This window comes from Triticum urartu, chromosome 3, assembly GCF_003073215.2.
Source record: "Triticum urartu cultivar G1812 chromosome 3, Tu2.1, whole genome shotgun sequence".
Classification (NCBI taxonomy): Eukaryota; Viridiplantae; Streptophyta; class Magnoliopsida; order Poales; family Poaceae; genus Triticum; species Triticum urartu.
Window position 1 is genome coordinate 23,167,042 of NC_053024.1, and position 22,329 is coordinate 23,189,370.

The 22,329-nt window shown below is 45.8% G+C and overlaps 1 protein-coding gene and 1 long non-coding RNA gene across 4 annotated transcripts; one reads left to right on the plus strand and one right to left on the minus strand.

The window, feature by feature from the left end:
• Positions 1-721: 721 nt before the first annotated feature.
• On the minus strand, positions 722-1,839 carry LOC125547749. Its single transcript, XM_048711539.1, has one exon. It carries the CDS (start codon positions 1,698-1,700, stop codon positions 1,230-1,232), a length of 471 nt encoding a protein of 156 aa, XP_048567496.1. The 5' UTR covers positions 1,701-1,839; the 3' UTR covers positions 722-1,229.
• Positions 1,840-13,236: 11,397 nt separating this feature from the next.
• LOC125547750 lies at positions 13,237-15,678 on the plus strand. 3 transcript variants are annotated; one of them, XR_007300747.1, is made up of 4 exons: positions 13,237-14,225; positions 14,613-14,699; positions 14,786-14,849; positions 15,113-15,678. It is a non-coding gene; the product is annotated as an uncharacterized LOC125547750 (long non-coding RNA). The 3 variants fall into 3 exon arrangements; XR_007300746.1 differs by having other exon boundaries at positions 13,237-13,589; positions 14,100-14,225; positions 14,786-15,678; XR_007300745.1 differs by having other exon boundaries at positions 14,786-15,678.
• The last annotated feature ends 6,651 nt before the right edge of the window (positions 15,679-22,329 follow it).

Here is a 22,329-nt window from a genome sequence, read left to right on the forward strand (position 1 = left end):
CGAACGAAATGGATCGCCTCACTAGAGTTGCTCTTAGAGATCACCTTTGTCGGTTTTGGCTCACCTCGGGCCGCTGTGTAATTTAGCAAACTCAGCTAATGATAGCTCTTTTTTCCAATGCTTCGTGGTTTTTCAGAGGAATATTTTAGTTATTCGAAGAATCAATCAATTAACTGGAACTAGTCATGACTTTGTGGCATACGAATATGAGATTGAAAAAAAAACACCGGTGTTCACACTTCCTTTATGTGACCATTCTTTCCCGGGAAGACCATGACACATCCTACTATTATTTTCTACGTTAACACTGTAATTAGTTAAGACAACTCCTCTCATCTTTTTTAAAATTCTGTTATTTTAATCTATGGTGGAGACATGACATCATCACCTCCAGAAAAAACCAACAAATATGGCGTAAGAAACATATGTGCCACCTGCCACGAATTATAGAAAAGAAAGCACATAGTTATAAAGTTTAGTATTCGAGACTTTGTAGCTGGTTCTGGTTTCTCTTAATGGAAATCGGGTGAAGCTTCTATTGAAAAAAAAAACATTATACAGATTTAGGACCTGATCATATGTTGATGGTTCAGGCTTAATACAAAAGTGGATGGGCTCTTTCAAGCAGTAGATGAGGTGCCAACAAACAATTTTTTTTTAACAAACTGTGGTGGGCTATTTCAAGACATTGTGGTTCGAGTGCTTCAGAATGGCTGTGAGATGAGAATTACCAGAATGGATGAATATTCATGAGGATTTAGTAGTTGACATGCGAATTGGCAACTAATTTAAATCCTGGCAGTAGCACCAACTTCAAGCCCTGGAACTAGGTGAATGAAGATTACACAACGAAGGCACACACATGCACATAGCAACGGTAGAAATGAGGAATCATCTTTGATCTCAGAAATGCTTTCTTTGACTTGATTTATGATACAAGAAGAAAGCAGTCACAACTAAAAGTAAAAACAAGCAACTGCACAAACAGGAGTAGTAAAATATCCCTGGTGCTGTAACTTGTGCCGCACATCCATCGACAAATACGTGGAGGCTCTGATCAAAACCTACATCACCCTGGTTCTTGGCTCTCAGACACTATTCCAGGTGCCTTTCAGTTTCAGCAGACGAGAAAGGAAAAACAGAGTAGAAAACCAGAGCTACTGAACAGAACAGATTAACAGAAGCAGAGGCAGTGTTTAGGAGGAGGGGGGGATTGATGAACTGCCATGCTAGCTAATCCTTACGAGATTGGTAGCAGTGCTTGGGTAGTGGTGGTAATCCATGGCGGCGTGCTCCCTATGATCAGGAGCAGCCTGGTGGCGGAGGCGCGCCGTGTTGTAGGCGTAGCCGGCGTCGTCCCCGAGCTTGTTGTGCCATGCAGGAAGCTTGGGCGTCTCGTGGGCCTTGTCTCGCGCGTAGGCAGCATAATAGCCGTGGCCACCGGCGCCGGCGACCACGTGGTCAGCTTTCCGCCCGCCATCATGGTGGGCCTTGCGACCCGCCTCGTCGATGGCCGGCTGGTGGTCTTTGGCCGGCGCCAGCTTGCGGTCGGCTTCGCCGTAGTAGGAGGCATCGTTCCCACGGTCCCCCCTGCGGCCGCGGCCACGGCGACGGCCGCCGCAGCCGGCATGGTTGGACCGCTCGCCGCCGTAGTCGTCCTTTATGCCGCCGCCGAAACAGGAGCTGAACTCGAAGCACATTCTTGTTGGTGACTCGACCTCCTGGCTACCTCTATCTGTTTTCTTTGCTTGCACTGGCACTAGACTAGACAGGACTATCTGGATTTGAGGGAGGTGCACCGAGGAAGCTTAACTGGCTGGATTTCTGGACTGGTGGTGGTGTCAGTGGTACGGGTATATATGCTCCGGGTGCCGAGACGACGAGCTCGTGCTGGACGCGACGTGTGTGGAGGCCTTGGCCTAGGAAAAGCAGAGTCCGGGTTCACACTTCTCCCTACTCCCTAGCCTGGTTCGTCCAACTCCACCTGAAGCGCGTCTTCACCGGGCGAACCAGCATCGCTCCTTCGTGTCATCAGTCTCGGCTTGAGAACAGTGACCTTATCGCGTCGGAGTCGTGCTCCCCCAGTCAAATCGGGGAATCGGGGGGAGACGAACGCTTGCGAGGTGGGCGGTGCGGCGCCGCGGCAGCATCGACGAGCGATTCCGGAGGGAGGCCAAGATGCCGCGGGCAGTACTGTTTGGGTTTGGAAATGCGTGGCATCTTGTTGGGGTTCTGTCTTAGGCATGTTGCCTCATGGACGGCAAGACCGACTGTTATCCATGCTCTCTCCCCCTCCGTGTTCGTTCATCTTGGAACACGACTTTATCAAGGCAGGTAGAATTTTGTCCAAAACGGCGACAGACTGACCATTGCCGATGCCCCCTCCATGTTCATGATACCCACTGCCTTGCGAACGCAGGTTTTCAAGACAAAGAAGAATTTGGTCATGACATTTGTAGTTCTGCCAAATACTTGCCAAGCAGGTGTTGCATTTACCGCATCGAAGACGGCAGGTCTCGGCGGCATGGAGCAGTGGAGTCTCGGAATTGGGCACGGTTTGATAGACGCGTGCAGGCTGGTGGCATTGCCTGGTGTTGTGATGATGTCGACGGGAGATGTTCCTAGCAAGGTCTATGCAATGATCCTTACTGAAAATGGGACAACAGAAGATGGCGTTTGTAGATCCTAGAGTGTGCGCATGTGATGCGCATTGTGGGACGATTAGACCAGCCGGTGCTCTCAACTGGCCAGGTGGGCGGCTTATTGATGCCACTGGATTAGATGGTGTCCATTGATGCAGTTGGAGCATATTTTTATACTTGTACGTGTAGCGACTTTTTTCACTTTGAAGGTTTTTTTTTAGAACGAAGGCTCAAGTAGAGCTCGGCTTTGAATTAACAAAGCCATCAACCGGCTAGGATTACAACTCCAAATATACCACTCACCAACTAAAGCAAAGAAAACATACAACAAAGATACAGGGGCGCCAAGGAACAGCTCACAATGCACATACTACAAGCTAGTTAGAAAGATTGGCATAAAACATATAGCTTGGAGATGCCACTATCCTCTTGCACGCCGAAAAACCAAGGCGAAAGCGAAATCCTGATCAGGAGAGTGCACCGACGACGATGCAAGGCACGCCGTTGCCAAAACCTGGGCTTGAAGAAAGACATATCCATCCAGATCCATCGTCAAAGAAGGCCCCTGTCTGGCTCGAAGGCGCCACACCGTTGAGCGAAGGACATGCTCACCCTAGAGCATAGATGGATAGCCTCGAAGAAACCACTTGGGCGGAACCAGGCGTTCCCGGCATGCCGACGACGACTCACCTAGAGCAGAGCAACACCATATGCCAAAGTTCTGACTTGGAAGAGGGCGAGCGGTGAGAATGCACAATTGGGCAGCAGCGAGGGCCAAGACCAATTTGGGAGAGCGAGCTGAAGTGCAGCCACCGTAGGAGGGGAACCCTATCCCCTCCAGTCCTGGAAGATCCAAGGGCATCGGAGGAATAAACTGCAGCCCGGCGAAGAGTACCATAACAACTTGACCCAGCACCAAGGAAGACGCCGCCACCGCTGGACGCATGCTGCCGCCGCCGACACACTCCACCAACACCACAACGAAGCCCACAACCCACCTTTGTTTCCAAAACAGCGCCTTCAGGAAGGTTACGGCGCCAAGGGCGTCGCCGCTGCCCAACAAAATTGAGGATTTCTCCCGGGAGACAAAGGGAAGGGGGAGGGGGAGCAAGACCTGAACGGCGCCTCCGGGAAGGTGTGCGGCGCCCGCGGGCGTCGCCGCCGGCATGGCTGGCTGGGATTTCCCCGGTCCTGCATCCTGACACCCACTCCCACCCGAGCAGACCGAGGCCCCTCGACGAGGCAAGCCAGATCTGGGGAGGGGAGGAGCTTGCTGGAGAAAAAGAGCAGTGGGGGCGGCCAGATCTGACGCAGCCGGAGCAAACGCTGCCGCCGCGCGCTGGCCCGCATTCTTCGGGGATCTTGCCATCCACACGGCCGAGAACCGCCGACCTGCGCCCGCGCCACCGGATGCCGAAGCCGGCGACGCCTCACCAGCTGGGGCCGCCGCCCCAGATCCAGAGGCCCCCCACGGACGAGGCGAGGCGGCGAGGGCCCCGCCGCCACCTTTGAAGGTGGCTTTGAGTAGATCTTTGTATTTATTTTGTTAGACTCCGTCGAATAACTTAATAAAGATGATTGCATGCATCATTTTGACACATAGATAACAACTTCTAAAAAAACTTGCCAAGCATACAGACTAACAAGGTTCACTGTGAACGTAGATTCTTTAGCCGGAATTTTCATGGCAAGGCAAGCACAGTCCAGATAGTGAAGTTGCTTGGTACCAAACTCCTGTCCAATGCATGATGGACTGCGTGGCCCATCTACTTGGGGTTCATTGCTCTTATTTATGCCTCATTGTGTTCTTCAGGGGAATATTTTGGTTCTCAAAATAATCAATCACTTCATTGGACTGGGTCATGAGTCGTCGAATGCTAGAGACCGAAAATTTATGCTTCTACACTTCGTTCATTAATTTGAACAAGCCTTTTCATGCAAGACCATTGACCTGGATTGGGACTATCAAAGTCTTTGAGATAATGCTCTCTGATATTCAAGGTCATGCCTTACTTTCAGTTTACTTAACAATTTAATTAACTCTGTCAATCCCTCGCAATTTTGTTTACTTAACACTTCAATTAACTATCTTAAAGTCCAAGGGGTAAATGACGTCACCAAACTTCAAGAAAATAAACAAATTTGACGACAGAAACATATGAGCCACCTGCCAGGAAATAGAAAAGAAAGCACATCATTGGACACATGGACGTATATGAGTGCATTACTAGGTATATATCAAACAAGATATGGAAAATAAAATGTCCTTTGCTGCTGCATTCCATTATGCAGCTGCCTTTATTCTCCTACAAGCCTGCTGGAATCTGCTACTCTTCCTCCTCTTCTAACTTGATGTGGCGAAATAGCCACACAGTGGTATGCTTAGACATGAAGAAACCAAAAGGAGGGTATATTCTTGGTAGAGACCATAACTGGATTAGGGACAAAATGCAGGGCGCCAGCAAGGATGGACATGGATATGCACTGAAAAATTCACTAGATCTCAATCTGGGAAGGTGCTTGTCCACCGAAAGTTTGAATTATTAGAGACCGATGCCACTTGTTATGGATTATTTAGTATCAAGTAGTTAATTTCTGTTGTACTCACCCAAAATCTTGACCATTAATCCTATGTAAGTAAGGTCATCTCCTGTGGAGATGGAACAATTGTTTTTTCCATGATGGAGATTTCTTTTGTATATTCCGCGTAGGAGGAATAGGATCAACTTTTGAGTAGCAATCGCCTGGGCCACAGTAGAAACGTTTGGTGTAATATTCTTCAAAAGAGAAGTTGTCCCTTATTTTAAAATAGTGTAGTGCTTTATGAGCTCTTCTTCCGTTAATTAACTACTCCCTTGGTTATATTAGCTTGAAAAACTGTCTTATATTATGAGACGCAAATTTCTGCAGTTATTCTCACAAGGTATTTTTATGCACCAACATAATGAACACTTTATGTATACGTACACCACCTAATTAATGGTCACAAAGGACACATATTGAATTTTTTTTGCTATTTTACAATGGTCTGTAGTATAAAATTATGTGAGCACTATTGAAATGATGGAACCACTAGCAGCATACGGGTGAGCACTATTCTGAAGGTGTATCCATGTTTCACTACATTTTTAACACGGACACTTATCTAATTAAGCACCTGTGTGCATGCTCCGAGAACAGTTGTTAGAGCATCTCCACTTATGCCCCTAAAAAGCCTCCCAAACCACTTTTTAGACGCCGGGCGAACAAAAAACGCCTCACTCGGACCCCAGGACCTCACTTTTCGCTGGATTAGCCAAAAAAAAATTGCCGGCGAGCCCAGCCCACACCCAGGCCACCGGGGCGCATCTGGGTGCACCGGCCACGTCAGCCACCCACCTCCTCTCTCTCTCTCCTCTCTTTTCTCTTTCCTTCTGCTACCCCACGCACACACACCGAGCCGTCCTCTGCACGCCGAGCTGCACGGGGAGGCGCCGTGGCCGGAGCTCGCAGTCGCCGCTCGTGCCCGGGGCGGACCTCGTCGTTCTCTCCAGCCGGAGGCGACGCTCCCGACGCCTGCGTGGCCGGGGCGGAGCTTGCCCGCGCCTGCCTGTGCGTGGCCGGGAAGGAGCTCCAGCACGGGGTCCAGGGTGCCGGCCTCGGTGAGGAAAAGGAGGCGCTGCTTGACGAAGGCGAGTGGCGTGGAAGCCGTGGCAGAAGTGCGGGAGCACGCGCACCTCGTCGCCGCACGCGAACTCCGCGAGGCAGATGGCGCACTCCGGCCGCTCCCCCTCTTGCTCGTCCACCTCCCTCTATTCCGGCCTCCACGACACGGTCGGCAGCAGCTGTAGCGCCTTCTTCTCGAGGCCACCGCACGATGCTTTGGGCACCGGCCCGTCGACGGAGAACGCAGAGGGGTTGCATACCAGGGAGCAGCACGCGACCATGGCCAGCCCGACCATGCAGAGGAGGAAGCAGAGCACCGCAATCATGATCAGTGTCGTGTCCGTGTGCACGCTCGTCACGGTGCCGGACATGGAGGCCGCCGATGGCGTGGCCATCGCGGCCAGGCAGTCGACGGACTGCTCGGTGGCCGGGGGCGCGCCGAGCTCGAGCAGCGCGTCGCCGGTGGCGGAGAAGACGAAGACGCGGCCCTAGGAGTCGCCTGGCCGACTGGGGTCGTCGCCGACGAGCTCGAGCTCGCGTGGCCCAGCAGTGCTAACAACATGTTTGTTGTAATGACATGCACAATAAAAGTGAAAAAGAAAAAAAAGACACAACCTATCGGGGGGGATGACTGGAAATTTTTTCCACGCCAGAGAAAAGCTAGCGACGGGGCAACCCCAGAAGGCCGAAAATATGCCTTCTGGGGGCACAACGGTTGGAGATGCTTTTACTGGGACAACTCTTCAGATGATATATATGTTTTCTGTCTTTGAAAGAAGGTCAATCGTGTATCTGAAAGCTATCTCCAAGTTCTTTTTAGTTTGCTCGTGAAAGATGGCGATTAGAAATCTATATCTTCTATTAAAGAGAAGTGATTTTTTTGGTTTCGTCCCGCTTCTTTGGTCCCGCTTCAATTAAATTCACATATACTATTTGGTTTCATTACTTGCCACCCGTTTTGGCCCAACAGAGAAAGCCCACCCGGCGGGTGGCCCAAGTCCAAAGAACTGGCAAAAAAATAAAATTGCAGATGGAAGAGTTGGATCTCATAACCTATCAACCGACCACACATAGTTTATCCAACTGATCCAGCTAGAGATATGAGGATTTTTTTTTCTCCCGTTACAACGCACGGGCCTTTTTGCTTGTACTATAAAAAATATGATCACTTCCCGTGGGAGATATAGGGGCTGTTTGATTTGTGACTAACTTTGCCAAAGATTGCCACACCTAAGGTTAGACAAGTTTGACCAACTTAGGTGAGTGTTTGGTTCAAGCCACATCTTAGGCAAGCCACACTTGGACCCCACATGGCATACACACAAAAAGTGTGACAAGATTCCCTTAAGCTTGCCAACTTGTGGCTCTCATTTTGATGAACTAACCTTAGTCAAGTTTGACAAAAATGTGTGGCAAAGTGTGGCAATGCTAGTCCTAAAACCAAACAGCCCCATAGTATAGTTGGATTTCTTAATGGAGATTTCATTTGTATATTCCGTGCAGGAGAAATTGGACCGAACTCTGCCACATGCCCCATCAGTTATTCTTGAGGAGAAACTTTTAATGCTAAATGGAAATATACAGTGTGTTGGAAATATAAGCAATTTACCAAATGATTTTATTAACAGAAATATAGATAAAGCATGACTAATATAGTAGAGATAAAACAAGTCATGCGTTCTGACAGAGGGAAGGTAAATAGCTTCTGCATATATGAACCGTAGCCTATCATATCTAAAGCAGACAGTATAGCAAGTAGCATATATGAAGTAGAACCTATCATGTGTAGGACAAGGACTAGAATAAGGAACTGCGGCAGAACTTTTAACAGGAAAAACAAGAACACGTACGGGACAGCAGTAGCAGAAGCGCTGGACTTGGGGTCGGTGTCCTCGCCAGCCATGTCGTCGAGGAGGTCGTGGACGTCGGGGAAGAAGTCGTCGTCGGGGAAGTAGTCGTCGGCGACCGGATCGTCCGTGATAAAGCAGCCAGTAGTCGCGCTGAGCGCTCCCCAAAAACCTTATCACCCTTCTCCCGTACAGCACGCCGCAAGACGGGATGGGGAAGAACGTAGCAGCAGCGCAGCGGTCGGAACTTTGTGGCGAGAGGAAGAGCCTCTTCTGTTGTGTCTCTCTGGAGAGGAGCGACCTCTCTTATATAGGCACAGGAGAAGGACGCGAAGAGGCTGCGGCAGGAGGTGAAGCAACGAAGGGAGACGAAGCGAACAGGCAGCGGCCGAAGAGGCGCGCCGTTCGGCGCGTCGCGTCGCGTCGAGGCGCGGCGCGACGTGGCGAGGCGGGCGGCGGAGGAGGAGCGCGCGTGGATATCCCTCTTGTTCTCGTGCTCGTACAAGTGGGGAAAGAACCTCCCTTATAAGGAGGTCCAACTCCCACTAAACTAGCAATGTGTGACTAAATTTTAGTAGTATCCCTTGTCTTGCACAAATGAGCTAAGTGGGCCTCTACGATTTATTAGGAATTTCTGAAATAGTTATTGGGCTGCCCAATATAGACTAAATTCCAGCACAGTGTAAAAAATATATCAGCTAATTAAAGCTTGTAAAAGATGAATAAATATTAAAACATATGTGTGCTTCCACACTAGTATCCAAACTACTATTAAAAGAGCAAACGTAGATTCTGTTAAAGTCACACAACAAACTGTACACGGAATAACCACAACCTTTCGATTAACTTAACTTAAACATATCCTACCGTCAATATTAGGTCTATGGTCTGCCTGAACGCGTCAGATCAAATGTTCTGCCGCCGCCCGTGGTCTGCCAATCGTCCAAGTGCTCCGCCTCCCCAGGATCCACGCGGCCCCACCTGCAAAACCGTGATTCGTGGATCGATTCCGCCCACCCTTTTTTCTCTAGCCCAGATCGAGAAGGACGCATCCTGCGACACTACAATAACGTCGGCGCCTTCCACGGCGTTCGCCGCGGACGATACGATACCGGCGCGGCGCTTCTTCAGGTTGTGGCAGCCAGCGGCCGTCGTCGGCACGGAGGCGCCGTGCGCCATCCTGGTGGTGCCGGCCCACTGGGTGACCGAATCTCCGGTCGTCAGCGTCATCCGCGGCAACAACGACACCATCTACAACTTCCCAAGTCCATGTACCAGGTTCATGAGTTCGCCCGTGCGCCCCTCTCGCTTCTATGTACCAGGACCATTGTATGGATTCAGCGTTCGATTCCAATAGCCGCGGATTGCGTCGTTGTCTGGGTTTGGTTGCGAGTTGTTGATCGCTGGGGATTGGATTGGATGGCGCAATACTATAGGGTAAGCATTACTGGGCAACAAACTGTTCGTGCAAAAAATGGTTCGTCGTTTCCTAATTTTTTCTGATTTTTGTTGCCCATGGTATTTAGGCCATCAGCCATCTACAATGTCGGCGCCCTCAATGGCGTCCGCCGTGACTTGCTGGTCTCCATGCGCTTCAGTGCCGTCCAGCCATGATGTCTTAGGAGTGTGCGACGGGGGGGGGGGGGGGGGGGGGGGGGGGGGGGGGGCATGACGGGCTTATGTGTCCAATTAATGATTCCTTCACCTATTTCTGACAGACCTAAGGTTGAGTTTTGTCAAGTCATTTCTTTCATATATGCAATGGTTTGAGAGAAGGAAGTACGAGATTAATCTTTTGATCTTTGCAATATACATCTTTTATACAGAGTCCCAGTGTCGATGCTTTACAAAATGAAAGAACTATGTACAAATTCCCTCTGATGCTTAATTGGTTACTTGTTTCTCTCATTTTCCTTTGTATTTTGAACAAGTAAAATACTCTTGGGTCTATGAGAAGAACATCAACTTCTATTTAAGTTTCAAGAGGTGCCGCCGCCCTTCCTCTGCCTGCTACGGACTAGCCCCTCTGCGTCACCCTGCTGACTCCTTGCGTGCAACCGATGGGCTGGGTAACTTGCCTTATTCCTCATATCTTCCTTTCCCTCCCTTCCTCTTGCTTCTCTCTGCCATCTAGATGAGCCCCTGGATATGGACGATTTCATGTACTCCATTGTCGTTGTTGCTATAATACAGTATGATTTATTACAGCTTGTTTGAATGGGTTAGAAGAGGAGTGATGAACTGTTTCGTAGGCATTCATGTATGTTTAAGTTTCATTATCATCTGAAGTATAACTTGCTTCAAACGGTCAATTTACATTCCTACCACAAAATTTCTCTGCGGCTGTGGTTGTATTGGAAACATTTTATTCTAAAAAGTAAATGTTTTCATGCCAAATATCTATGGTTTGTTTTGTTCGGATAAGTGATGCAATCAGTAGCACTGTTGTCTTTCATACAATTTATACTCTAAATATTCTTATTTACCTCCCAAGACTATAGCCCACAAACTAAAAAGTAAATGCTTATTCCTCTCTATCCAGGATACTATTGTGAGATGGTCTGATACATAAAAGACGGCCTCAAGCCCCTCTAAGGAAGCATCCAGTCTCGCCATTCTACCAATTTCGCTAGAAAAACGATCTACTAACTTTGCCGGAGCGCCGACTGCCTGTGCTCCACCTGAGGTACGCCGAACAGCCAAGCCACGAGTAGCCTTGAAGTAGCAAGCTGTTATGTTTGAAAATTAATTTAAAAAAACATGTGTTCTGGCTTTATTACTTTGCCATGATCTTTTACTGTGTGCCTGCAACCGTAGCGCCCATCGGCATTACCTTGCCATATATGGACAGTCTGCTGAGTAATTCAGAGCAAGAAAGTTATTTTACTGGAAAAAGTACATCCAGTATGAAACCCGGGAAATTAAATTGAAATCTGTCTGCAACAGTTAGGATTGTAGTATACAAGTTTACAGTCACAGATGAATATATCAAGTTTACTATGAACTAAAAGTGAGCAGGTTTGACAAAAAACACAATTCAGGGTCACACGCTTCAGGCTCGCACTTGCAAATGGTTGTAGAAGGGACCTACTACTTGAAAGTTAATGAAGCTTTATTACTTTTCTCCACATTGGTAACTTCACTTTTCAGAATAGAGGTGGATCATCCATTACTCATGGGCATACGTATTCCTCCTTCTACTGATGTTGCCCTGCCCATTAAAGTGTCTTTTCTGAACATTGCGGTCGTGCTCCATGAATCAGATACTACTATCGGCTATTGTAGTGATGTACTGGTCATCTACTACGCCTACAAAAGCGTGAAGTGCAGATCTTATACTGATTTGGTAAAGTTAAACCATAAAATGCTTGACCAATATCATAAGCACGACTGTGAATTCTAACATGGAGTAGAGTTAATAGGGTATTTGGGGGAAAATAATCTTAAGATTAGCAAGGTGACAAGTGTTGGGGAGTATTATCAGTGAACATACAGTAGATAGCTAGATTAGTTGGTTGTGTCTTCCATCCATTTTTTTGTAAACTGCCAACATAGGCTCACTCTGCACCAAGCAGATGGTAGTTCTAGCTGAGGAGGATACAAAAAGAAAAACAACCAAACAGAGTTAAGCACCAAGAATTTTACCACAGTTTTATTTGCTTTTACACAACAAGTTTATCATTTAGCATTTCTCATTCATTCGCCCTTAAAATGTATCCTTTGATTGTTGAACTTATAGGTATTAAATTCATGATTGAAGGAGTGTCTCATGGCTTAATAGTCATTTAGGCACGTGAAATTTTTAGGAGTGAAGTCAGGAGAATAGGCCCATGGGGGCGTGGTCAATGGTGCAGTGGATCCCGGCCCTTGCCTGTGGGGGGCTCCGTTTTTAGATGTGTTTTCGAGTTTTGTTAGGGTTTGTGTCCTGTTTAGGAAGGAGAGATGGCGGCGGCTCCCTGAATATGGAATAAGGTTCTCCCCGCCTAGCCCCCGTTCTGGTGGTGCACCTAGCACCGTCGGTGGGCGTGTGGAGGTGTGTCTCCGGCAGATCTGCTTGTGGTGGATTTCCTTGGATCTGTTTGTCGTTCGTCTACGTTTGTGTCTTCAGGTTGGATCCTTCTGATCTACGTAACTCTTTATTGGCGCTGGTTGCTGTTCTGCTGCGATGGTCCTATGGGGGCTTAGCACGACGACTACCCGACTGTCTATTACAACAAGTTTTGCCCGGCTCCGGTTAGGGAGGGGTGATGACAGCGGCGTGCCTTCCGCTCGCTTCAGTGCTTGTAGTTGTCGCTAGGTGGATGTAAATTTTTATTATTTCTGGTGTTCGTTGTACTGTCATGATTGAAGATGAATAGATCGGATGTTTTCTCGCTAAAAAAGAATCCAGATAATGAAGAAAATAACTTGGTTAGAAGGTAAATTCATGATCACCAATGCCTAGCTATTTTTTGATCTTACTACTATAAAGGATGCAAGTGTAATGTGTAGGTTCAGAGAGCGTCCCTGTCCATGAACAATACTTTACATTTCTGAATATCCCTAGCTTTATTTTCATTATTCTGATCATCATTATATTTTGTTGGTACACCATTATATTTTGTTTATTTTACTGATCTATTTTTTTCTAAGATGAATGCTGATTGTTTTCACATGATGATACATATGTTGCACGTGCACGCTTACTAGTGAACTATAATAGCATTTTGGGAGAAGACGTTTTCCTTTTTCTCCCCAGCTTCTTCCCACCCATACTAAGAAGACTAGGCCTGTAAGGATTCGATTTACCTGGGTTTTTTGGAAAAAAAATTCAGGGTAGCTGTAAAAATTACGCGTGTGACGAAAGTGCTTCATTCCCTTCATTTTGCTATTCCCACCTTGTGGACTTGACGCGTGTGACGCATAATAGAACCTTCGATTGTAATTCTTTTTTCATTTTGGGCCTGTAGCGTTTTTCACGTGTGTTTTCTTAAGCGGTTTGCACTTTGACTGGGCCTTCTGGGCTGTGCGTGTCCTGCGCTGCGATTTCTTGTCTCTCTCGAAGCCTCGAGTATCCCGATATAAATGGGCATCAGACTGACTCTCGCCTCATCTCTCGGTGCCCCCTCCCGCCGCATCCCCATCCCCTTCTCTTCTTTGTGGATGCGCCCGCCCAGGCCGCCGGTGACCCTCACCATCAGAGCCCTCCCCCACGTCGTCGTCGGAGGGAGTTGTCGCTTTGGCTAGGATAGGGTCTTTGCCGAGGGTTGAGGCGCCCCAGTTCCCCATCTCCCCGCCTCAGTGATGGAGAGGTGCGAGATGGATGTGGGGAGGAGCGGGCATGGTGCAGTGGCTGAAGGAGGCGTTGGCGTGGTGGCGGCGTCGGGAGCGGTTGGAGGCGACCACGGGCATCCAGTCGTAACGGCAGGGGGCGATGTGGCTGCTCGAGGTCCGGTTCATCTTGGATGTCACGGAGGTAACCCATATCCGAGCAGTACTTCACTCCAATCGCATGACACGCTGCTCCCAGTGAGGCTAAATCCCCATATTATCCATCCAAATCTGTCGTGTTCTCTGAATGATGTGCTGTGAGCTTCATGGTTGGGTGAAGACTCCTGCTTAAAGTTTTCGATCTACACAGTTTCCGGGATGGATGAGTGGTGTGACTAATTTGTTTCTGACAATTCCAAGGTTTCCGTGTGGTTTCAGTAAAATTTGTTGATTGGGATAAGTTTGATTGATCTGATGATTTTGTCGTTTCTTTCTGTCAAGAAAAGGTTGATCTCATGTTGTTTATTTTTTAGTATATGGGATTTATTTTGCAGGACAGAATTTTGTGGGCAGAGTGGTAAGAACTGACAATTAATTGACTTAATTAATTCCATATTTTGTGTTTGCATTATAAATCAGTTCAGTTTTTATGCAAAATATCTTGCACCTGTGTTCATCTGCTCCTCTGACCACTCCATGCCATGCGTATGTGCAGTCCTTGCCTCATTGGACATGTTCACTCTCATGGCGAGCCTCAGTGGCCTGTGGCCGCCAGCGTGCCCTCTCGGTGCCTGCCGGTGCAAGAAGGCATCGACGGGGCAGATGGTGGCCCTGTACACTGGTTTGTGCCTGCTCTGCCTGAATTTCGAAAATAAGTTTTCATGAGTTCTTCTAGTTAAGTAGATTTCGTGTATGGATTTCTTTTCCTAGCATTAACTTTTACTTGTGTTTATTCGGTTTGTACGCAAGAATTCTAGAGCCATGGATGCAAGAAAATAGATTTGGGTCTGGTATTCTAATATGAGTCGTTTTGAGAAGTGAAAAATGAAGACTCTTAATTGCAAACCAGTAACGGAAGAAGAAATAAAAATTTATTGATCCCAAATGACAATGGATCTGCTCTCTGTTTCTATAAGTTCATTTCATTCTGCAAGCTTCTCCAATAATTACCTATAATTTTTCAGATATAGCATTGCCAATCGTCTGAACTTGCTTGTGAACATTGCAGGCAGCGCCAATATTCATGCACTTGAAAAACCCCGGACAGTGAAGAACATGGGAGTGCAAGGGCACATTCTGTATTCTTGATATAATGGTAGGAAGTATGTAAATAATGTTATTTGTAGTGAGACTGACAAAGCTTATGCATGAGATAGAGCTTCATTGTACATTACTTTGCAGGTTTCAAGCCTTTTGATGGAAGCTCCTGTATCTTCCTAGCAAGGCTGATGGACTCTGGTGCTTGGTGAATGTTGCCCAGCCTTGACCTCTCTTAAGTTTTGCATAAATAGTTAAATACATCATCTGAGCTAATCAATTTATATGAAAACAAATCAGTAGTGATTTCGTCAAATATATGGGTTATTTTGATGACAGTTCGCTTCTCTCCCTAGATGATCAAATCAACTATTTTAATCTCATTGAACAACTAGATGATTGAAGTGCTAATCAAATTAATATGCCCCCACCAGTTTATTAGGTACTAATTGAATTAATATGCTCTCACAGGTTTATTAGGTGATAACTAAAACGAACATTCTTTGGCTGACATTTGAAGTAAGATTAAAAACAACCTACAGAACAAACTGGAGATGGTACACATCAGATGGCTCCCTCCCATGGAGAATGAACTGAAGATTAATATTGATGGCGCTTTCCACCCTGAACCAAACACTGGTGGTTGGGGTGCAGTCATCAGGAATCATAAAGGAGAGGTAAAAGTATGTGGGTGCCTAGCTAGGAATGGATAAAGGAGTGACAGCCATTGGCCTTGAAACAGATTCAGTGCTGCTGAAGCAAGGGGTAAACAATGATGAATGAGGCCTCTCTGCTGTCTACCTAGGCTTAGAGGAGCTCAAGGAATATCTGAAGCAAAACTTTGAAGTGTGTCGTTTTACTTCTGCTAGGAGGAACTGTAATAAAGTAGGCCGTTGTTTTGCTAGCTATGGTAGTACCTTAGCATGTATGATCATCTTCAAACAGATCATGTAATTCCACTTGTATCGGACCTGGTGGTGACTCTTCTCTAATTTCTGCATACATCTCCCCTAGATATGGACCACCCTGCTTTTGCATTATCTGTTTTCAAACAACAAGAAACTTAGTTCTGTAAATTCATAAAACTAATATGCCAGTTAGAATGCGCGAGTATATGCACCCTTTGCTTTTAAATAAAAAGTTGTGTAAAATAAACTTATGTGTAAAGCTTGATCATTCTAATTTGTGTTAATTAAGTACATATGTACATTATTGAGGGGATGATCTAAGGTAATGAAGCGTAAGGGGATTAAATAAAGTTTTATTTAGTAGGTGTGATCTGTCATAGATGGTGAAAATGACAATTGCTCATGCATTGTTTTTCTTAAAACAAGATTCCCATTATGTCATCATTTTGACATTCTGCTTCGATATATGTCGATGCAGATAGAACAAGCACCTGGCTGACGAAATTGCTTGGCTAGCGGGTATTCTAAGTTATTGTATTAAGATCAGATAGTTGCCTCTTCAGTTCTATATGCACATGCACATAGGTGTGTGCCAGTATTGGATAAACATTTCATTGAACATTCTGTTTGCAAGATATATGCTCATGTGATAATTGTTTGGAACTACTAACGCAGTGGTTATCAATCTAAGTACATGTTGTTGTCTAATCTCATCCTCGAACGAGCGCAAACTAAGAAAATGAGCAGGCCTTCAGGCGTTAATGGGCCATTTCTGTCGATGGGCTCTGGCCCAAGTTATCTCAGCCCAGTATAGATGATTTATTTTTCTGGTTTTAGCTACTGCACTGGGCTCTCTAATGAGTTGCCGTGGGTATTTTCTGGCATTTTTCTGTCTTCCAGTACATTTTAAGTTCTTTGACCAAAAAAGGTACGTTTTAAGTTTATATTTTATGTTTTTGCACTGTTTTATATATAAATTGCCGAAAATACCATGGACTAAAATTGTCATTTTTTTGCATCAAATTAAACCAAAGGTTTTATGATGTGTTAATTAAATTTGATGTTTAATTTGAGAATTATAGTATGACTTCAAATTTAATTTTGAAAAATGTCACTTTTTTTATTAGTCATTACATGAGTTTGTACAAGCTCTTTGCAGCACTAATCTGGCATGTGGCCATAAAACTGATCTGAATCATCAAAGATCACCAAATCAGCAAATTTGGTCCTTACAATTGAAATGTAGTTACCATTGTATGAAATGTATCTCTTGTTTTATGTAATAAAATCTCGCTTTTCAAGATGCCTTATCGTCTATCCTAGCTTAACTCCACTATAAGATATACATCCAAGTTCTCCATAATTTACCATGGTAATTCTGCATCCGGTACGACTATCACTACATGATTTAAATCACTTATGCATGTACCAACTAGATGTACCTTTTCCTTGTATGAACTACTTTGCAACGAGTCAAATCTTGGAACGAGTTACCGAGCATTACAAAGGAACTTAATAGCTTATCAATTCATGTGGCGCGGCGTGCCGCCGCGCACTACCCGCTAGTACTCCCCTAGGCTGTCATGCTCCCTCCATCGTTGTTCTGCTAAATCCGGTTCCGGATCCCGCGTCATACCGTGGGGCTGCCGGCTCTATGACAGGTTCCCTTAGCCACGTTCGCCCTATACTTCGACGGTCAATTTGACCAATCAAAGGTAGATTGTGTGCTACAAAAATGTAACAATCGAAAACTTTTTGGAGTATGGAATTTCCGTTGGTTTAATTCCTGTGGCACAAAAGCCACACATTTTAATATACGGCAATGTTAATTGGGGAACGTTCCCTGGGAAGGAGGTCCCAGGGAACGCCCCCACAATCATCTGATCAAAATCACGCGGTGGAGGTTTACTGAAAAAGATTGTCTTCTATACATAAGAAACGACATGTTCTCAAGAAAATGCCATCATCTATAGCTAAAATGCCAAGGAAAAATTCGCTAATGTCATCCTTCTCGGGGAACGTTCGCTGGCTATTGGGGTCCTCCAATATATTGCACATTACTTGGATATAATTTATCAACAATTGTTGTTCAATATTGAATCGCAAAAATTGAGGGCGCGGTGTAAATTGGGATGGAAGAAGCATTGACCACAAATTAATTTACAAATTGACTTGAGAAACTTTAACATGGTTATGGTCATTACACAACCAGTCTGAAGCTGCAAACATCTTTTTTTCTTGATTGCCACCTCATCTATTGCTTGGAAGGAATAACTCAACACAACTTTGTATCAAGGCTGGATCATCATACTTGCTCAACATACATTACCAGTTGATAAATCTCTATAGTTACATTTTTTTTCGTGGAAGGGTTTGCACTGGTTTTCCAATAATATAAACCAGAATTTGCTACAAAGGATCCACCAGGAATTTGCGTAACGGTGTTCTTTCTTTTCTTTTCTAGGCAAGTGATACATATGGTTTTGACGCCATATTTGTTGTTTCTCCTCGAGGTTAATGACGTAATGTCCACACTAATGTTTTTAAAAAAGAATTGTTACGATGTTTAGAAGAGCAATTTTAAGTGAGGCTCTTTAACATGGTCCCTCTTACCTCCTATTTTGAGGTAAGTGGGACCATACCAACTTCAAGCCTTGGGACTGGGAAGTGAGCATCTGAGCACAGAGTGTGACCGAAACAAAGACAGTAAAGCCACACACATGCACATATCAAGATGAGAATTAGCTGTGATTTCACAATGCTTTCGTTCACTTGATTGGATGATACAAGAACAAAGCATCTACACCAAATGTATAAGCAAGCAATAATGGAGTCGGACTGATAAAAGCATCTACCATCAAAAGCTTCCTGGAGCTGGACCTTCGGTATACTACACATCCATCGACAAATATGCGGAGGCTTTGATGAAAATCCACATCCACACACACACTATTCGAGGTGCCTTCCAGTTTCAGCAGCTGGGATTACTGATGGAAATCCAAAGAAAAAGGGAAAAACAGAACAATGTAAGCAGACGTAATGTTCAGGGCGGAGGAGGGACTGATGAATTGCCACACTAACTAATTCTAGCAACTACCTAGTATCGTGCGCGAGGTTTTTTTTTTTTTGAACAATCACCATGGGGCCAAAGTACATTAAGGAGTACAACACGAGGAGAGGAACATGTGCCAAGATAAGGTGGCATCTCTAGCAGCCGGGTCTTTGAACCTATAGACCCAAATCGTGAAATCATATATTACATTCGGAATAGTATCCAAAGTCGAGTGAGTCTCGGAGCGGAACACCTGGGCATTGCGAGAGTCCCAGAGTACCTTGTGAGAGTAATATTTGTGGTTGGATAATGGTGGTCATCCATGGCGGCGTGTTCCCTAATATTAGTAGCAACTTCGCAGAATTGCGGGGTGTAGATGTAACCGGCGTCGTCGCCAGCCTGGTTGTGCCAGTCAGGTAGCTTCGGTTTCTCATGGGCCTTTTCTTGCACAGAAGCGGCGTAACCGCCACGGTCACTGGCTTTGGCATGGTGTACTTTTTATGCGCCGTCATGCTGGGCCTTACGCCCCACCTCATTGATGGTCTGTTGGTGGTAGGCCGGCGCTGACTAGCAGTCATCGCCATCATTGTAGGCGCTCCTGTTGTTCCCTCTGCAGCCGCGACGACGGTCACTACCCTGCTTACAGCTATGGTAATGTGCACCGCTCGATGTTGGGCCACTCACCGCCGTAGTAGTCTGTTATGCGACCGCTGAAACAAGAGGCGATCTTGAAGCACATTATCGTTTGGTTGGTAGTGCACCGAGGAGCTCTAACTGGCTAGATTACTGAACTAGTGGTGTTGTTGATGCTCCCAAATGACAATGTCCCGGGTATATAGCTATTTCAAGTGCCTTTTGAGCTTCTTTCGGATCAATATCACTACCCAGTTCCGCATCATTTTCTAAAATGATGATCTCATTATTAACTATTCTCGCATACTCTGGGGGTCTCATGCTGTTCACACGACACGCGCAAACACCTATCTCCCCTGCCTGGTCATCAGTTGTTGGACCCTCATCTACACCGAGCGCGTGAGTTTGAGCTTGGACACAGTGGTGGTGGACATGCTGGTGTTGGTCTGCTGGGGTCGCACTCCCCCGTGGTGGGCTGCGAGCGTGACACATGGTGAGGGGCGGTGCAGCGGGCAGCATCTCGATTCTGGAGGCAGGCAGGTACTGTGGGTTTGACGATGCATGCGCTAGGTTGGTTCGTCTTCTTGGGGCCGTGTCCTAGGCGTGTTGCCTCGTGGACGGGAAAGACCGACTGCTGCCATTACTCTCATCCTCCATGGGCATTGATTTTGGAACACGGATTTTTCAAGATAGGTAGAATTTCGTCCAAATCATCTGTCATCCAAGTCTTGGCATCGCAAACAACCAGGTAAGCAATCAGAAAGATGGTAACAAAATTCTCTGCAAGTATATGAGTGGCTCTTGATTCAAATCACAATTTGGATAATAGGTTGTCCCTGCGACTAGGGAGGTGATTATCCAGCATGGATAGCGGTCGAGGCTTCGAACCGACACTTCTCTACTGTAGTATTTTGTCCCATTCTTGCTTGTTTTATTAACTAGTTATAGTTTTGGATTGAATTTTGTGTGGTGTTGAATGTGTCGATCCTCCAATGCAAAGCCGGGTGATCCAATTTACTTGTGATTGCTCTTATATATGGTGATGTCCCCGGGTGTGTTCTTTCTATATCTTGTTTATTATTTAGACCAAAAATCCTGTAAAATCTTCTTCTTGTAGACCACCAAAAGTTTTATGCGTCAGCAGGGTCGGTAAGCACATATACATGGTGACAAAGTTGATGGCACACGGTGGCGCCTCGCTAACACCCGAAGATTGTAGGCATGCTCCAGTCGTTCCTGGGCAAAGAGATCCCAAAGTCTGTAAAAATAAGCTTTGCAAGGACCAGTAGCACGAGTGTATTCTGGAGGATGCTGGTGTACCCTATGTACTCCACCTTTTGTTAGTTAAACGATGCCCAACTAGTTGGTTTTCGCTGCTTAGACAAAAATTGTGCCTATGCTGTTTTGGACGGTCAAGCTACGTGTCGAATCTCATATGGCGATCAACTGATACATGGTCTTGTCGAACATTTATTGACCTACGTGGTTTTTTTCCTTAATCCATATGATTTCGTCCATGAAACATGGTAACCAACTATTCTTTTAGAAAAATAAACTAGTCTTTGTTCTTTCTCTCTTTTGCAATCAGATCCGTTTCTTTCGCTTCGCTGTATTAGGGAGTGTACATCGTAGGAGCACGTGAAATGTAAGGGGCGGGGACCTTTTATAGGCTATAATGTCCTACATGGAGAAAGTTAATGTGCCGATCATGGCATTTGTCATTTCGAAATGCACTTGTCCTTCTACTCATTGCATGGATACCACATGGGTACAACTAGGAACAGGTCATGGAACAACATGGCAGTCGTCATAGCTAACATTTGGGACCTCATGTGAATTGCTACCTCACTTGTCATTAAAAGAAGCCCGGTTCACCCCCTTTCCCCTCTTAAGTATCCGCTCATATCTCACGCATATGCACTTGTGAACACAACATCAACAACAACCGTACTCTAATGCATGATGGGAGTTTGACATATCTATCACTTCTAATCTTTATGATTCATCAATAAGAAAATGGTAGTCCAGTTTCTAGAAATGTCAAGATGGAATTTCTTCATGGCCTCACATATGTAGGAATCGGAGGCGCCGGGAAGTTAGCAAGAACTTGTCTGCCTGATCATACTCGAGACATGTAAAATCGTGGTATTATTTGCTGTTGTATTGTGGAATCAGGGGGAGGCACGCACCTTGAGAGAGTCATGTGCTTGCAAGGGATGGAGTGGTGGGCTGCGAGCAAGACACATCCCGGGAGCAGCAAACGATTTGGCAATAAATGAGGTGGCAACAAAGAAAAACAGATGTTCGCAGCTTCACCCAAATGGTTCATTCACTTGATTATATGATACAAGAAGAAAGCGTCTACAGCAAAAGTACAAGGAAGCAACAATGGAGGCCGATTGATAAAAGCATCTGCCATCAAAAGCTTCCTTCTGTCTAGTTCACATCCATCGACAAACCATGGAGGCTCTGATAAAAATCCACTTCTCTCATATACTATTCCAGGAGTTTTAGTAGCTAAGAAGCATTACTAGAGAAAACCTTATACACAGAAATTTAACAGTAGCGCTTGTTAAAAAAGCGCGCTAGTGCTACATAGCAGTAGCACGTGTAGGATAACAGCACTACAGATGCATATATAGCAGTAGCGCGTCTAGCGATAAAAGCGCTACTACTAAAATTCTCAGTACCAAGCCGATATGCTACACATAGTAGTAGCGGTCTTATAGAAACAGCGCTGCCGCTAATACTGTTGTAGCAGCGCGTTTACGTAGAAACAGACTACTGCTAACGAAAATAAAATAAACTGAAAAGAAAATAGAAAAGTAAATGAAAATGAAAGAAATTGAAAAAGGAGAAGGGAAAAAATAAAATATAAAGAAAAATAAATGAAAAAGAGAAAAAAAAGAAAAGGCATAGCAGTAGCGCGTTTAGTTAAACACGCTATAGCTAACTTAGCTATAGCGTGTTTTCAGTAACACGCTACCGCTTTGTTTGACTTAACCAGCGGTTTCCCTCCACCCGGTCACCACTTCTCCCCCAAATCCCTCGCCCCACTTCGCCGCCGTCTCCCCAATTCGCCATCGCCCCACTTC

Excerpts from the sequence above, each read along its gene's own strand:
- LOC125547749 (XM_048711539.1), bottom strand. The coding sequence starts at position 1,700 with ATGTGCTTCGAGTTCAGCTCCTGTTTCGGCGGCGGCATAAAGGACGAC.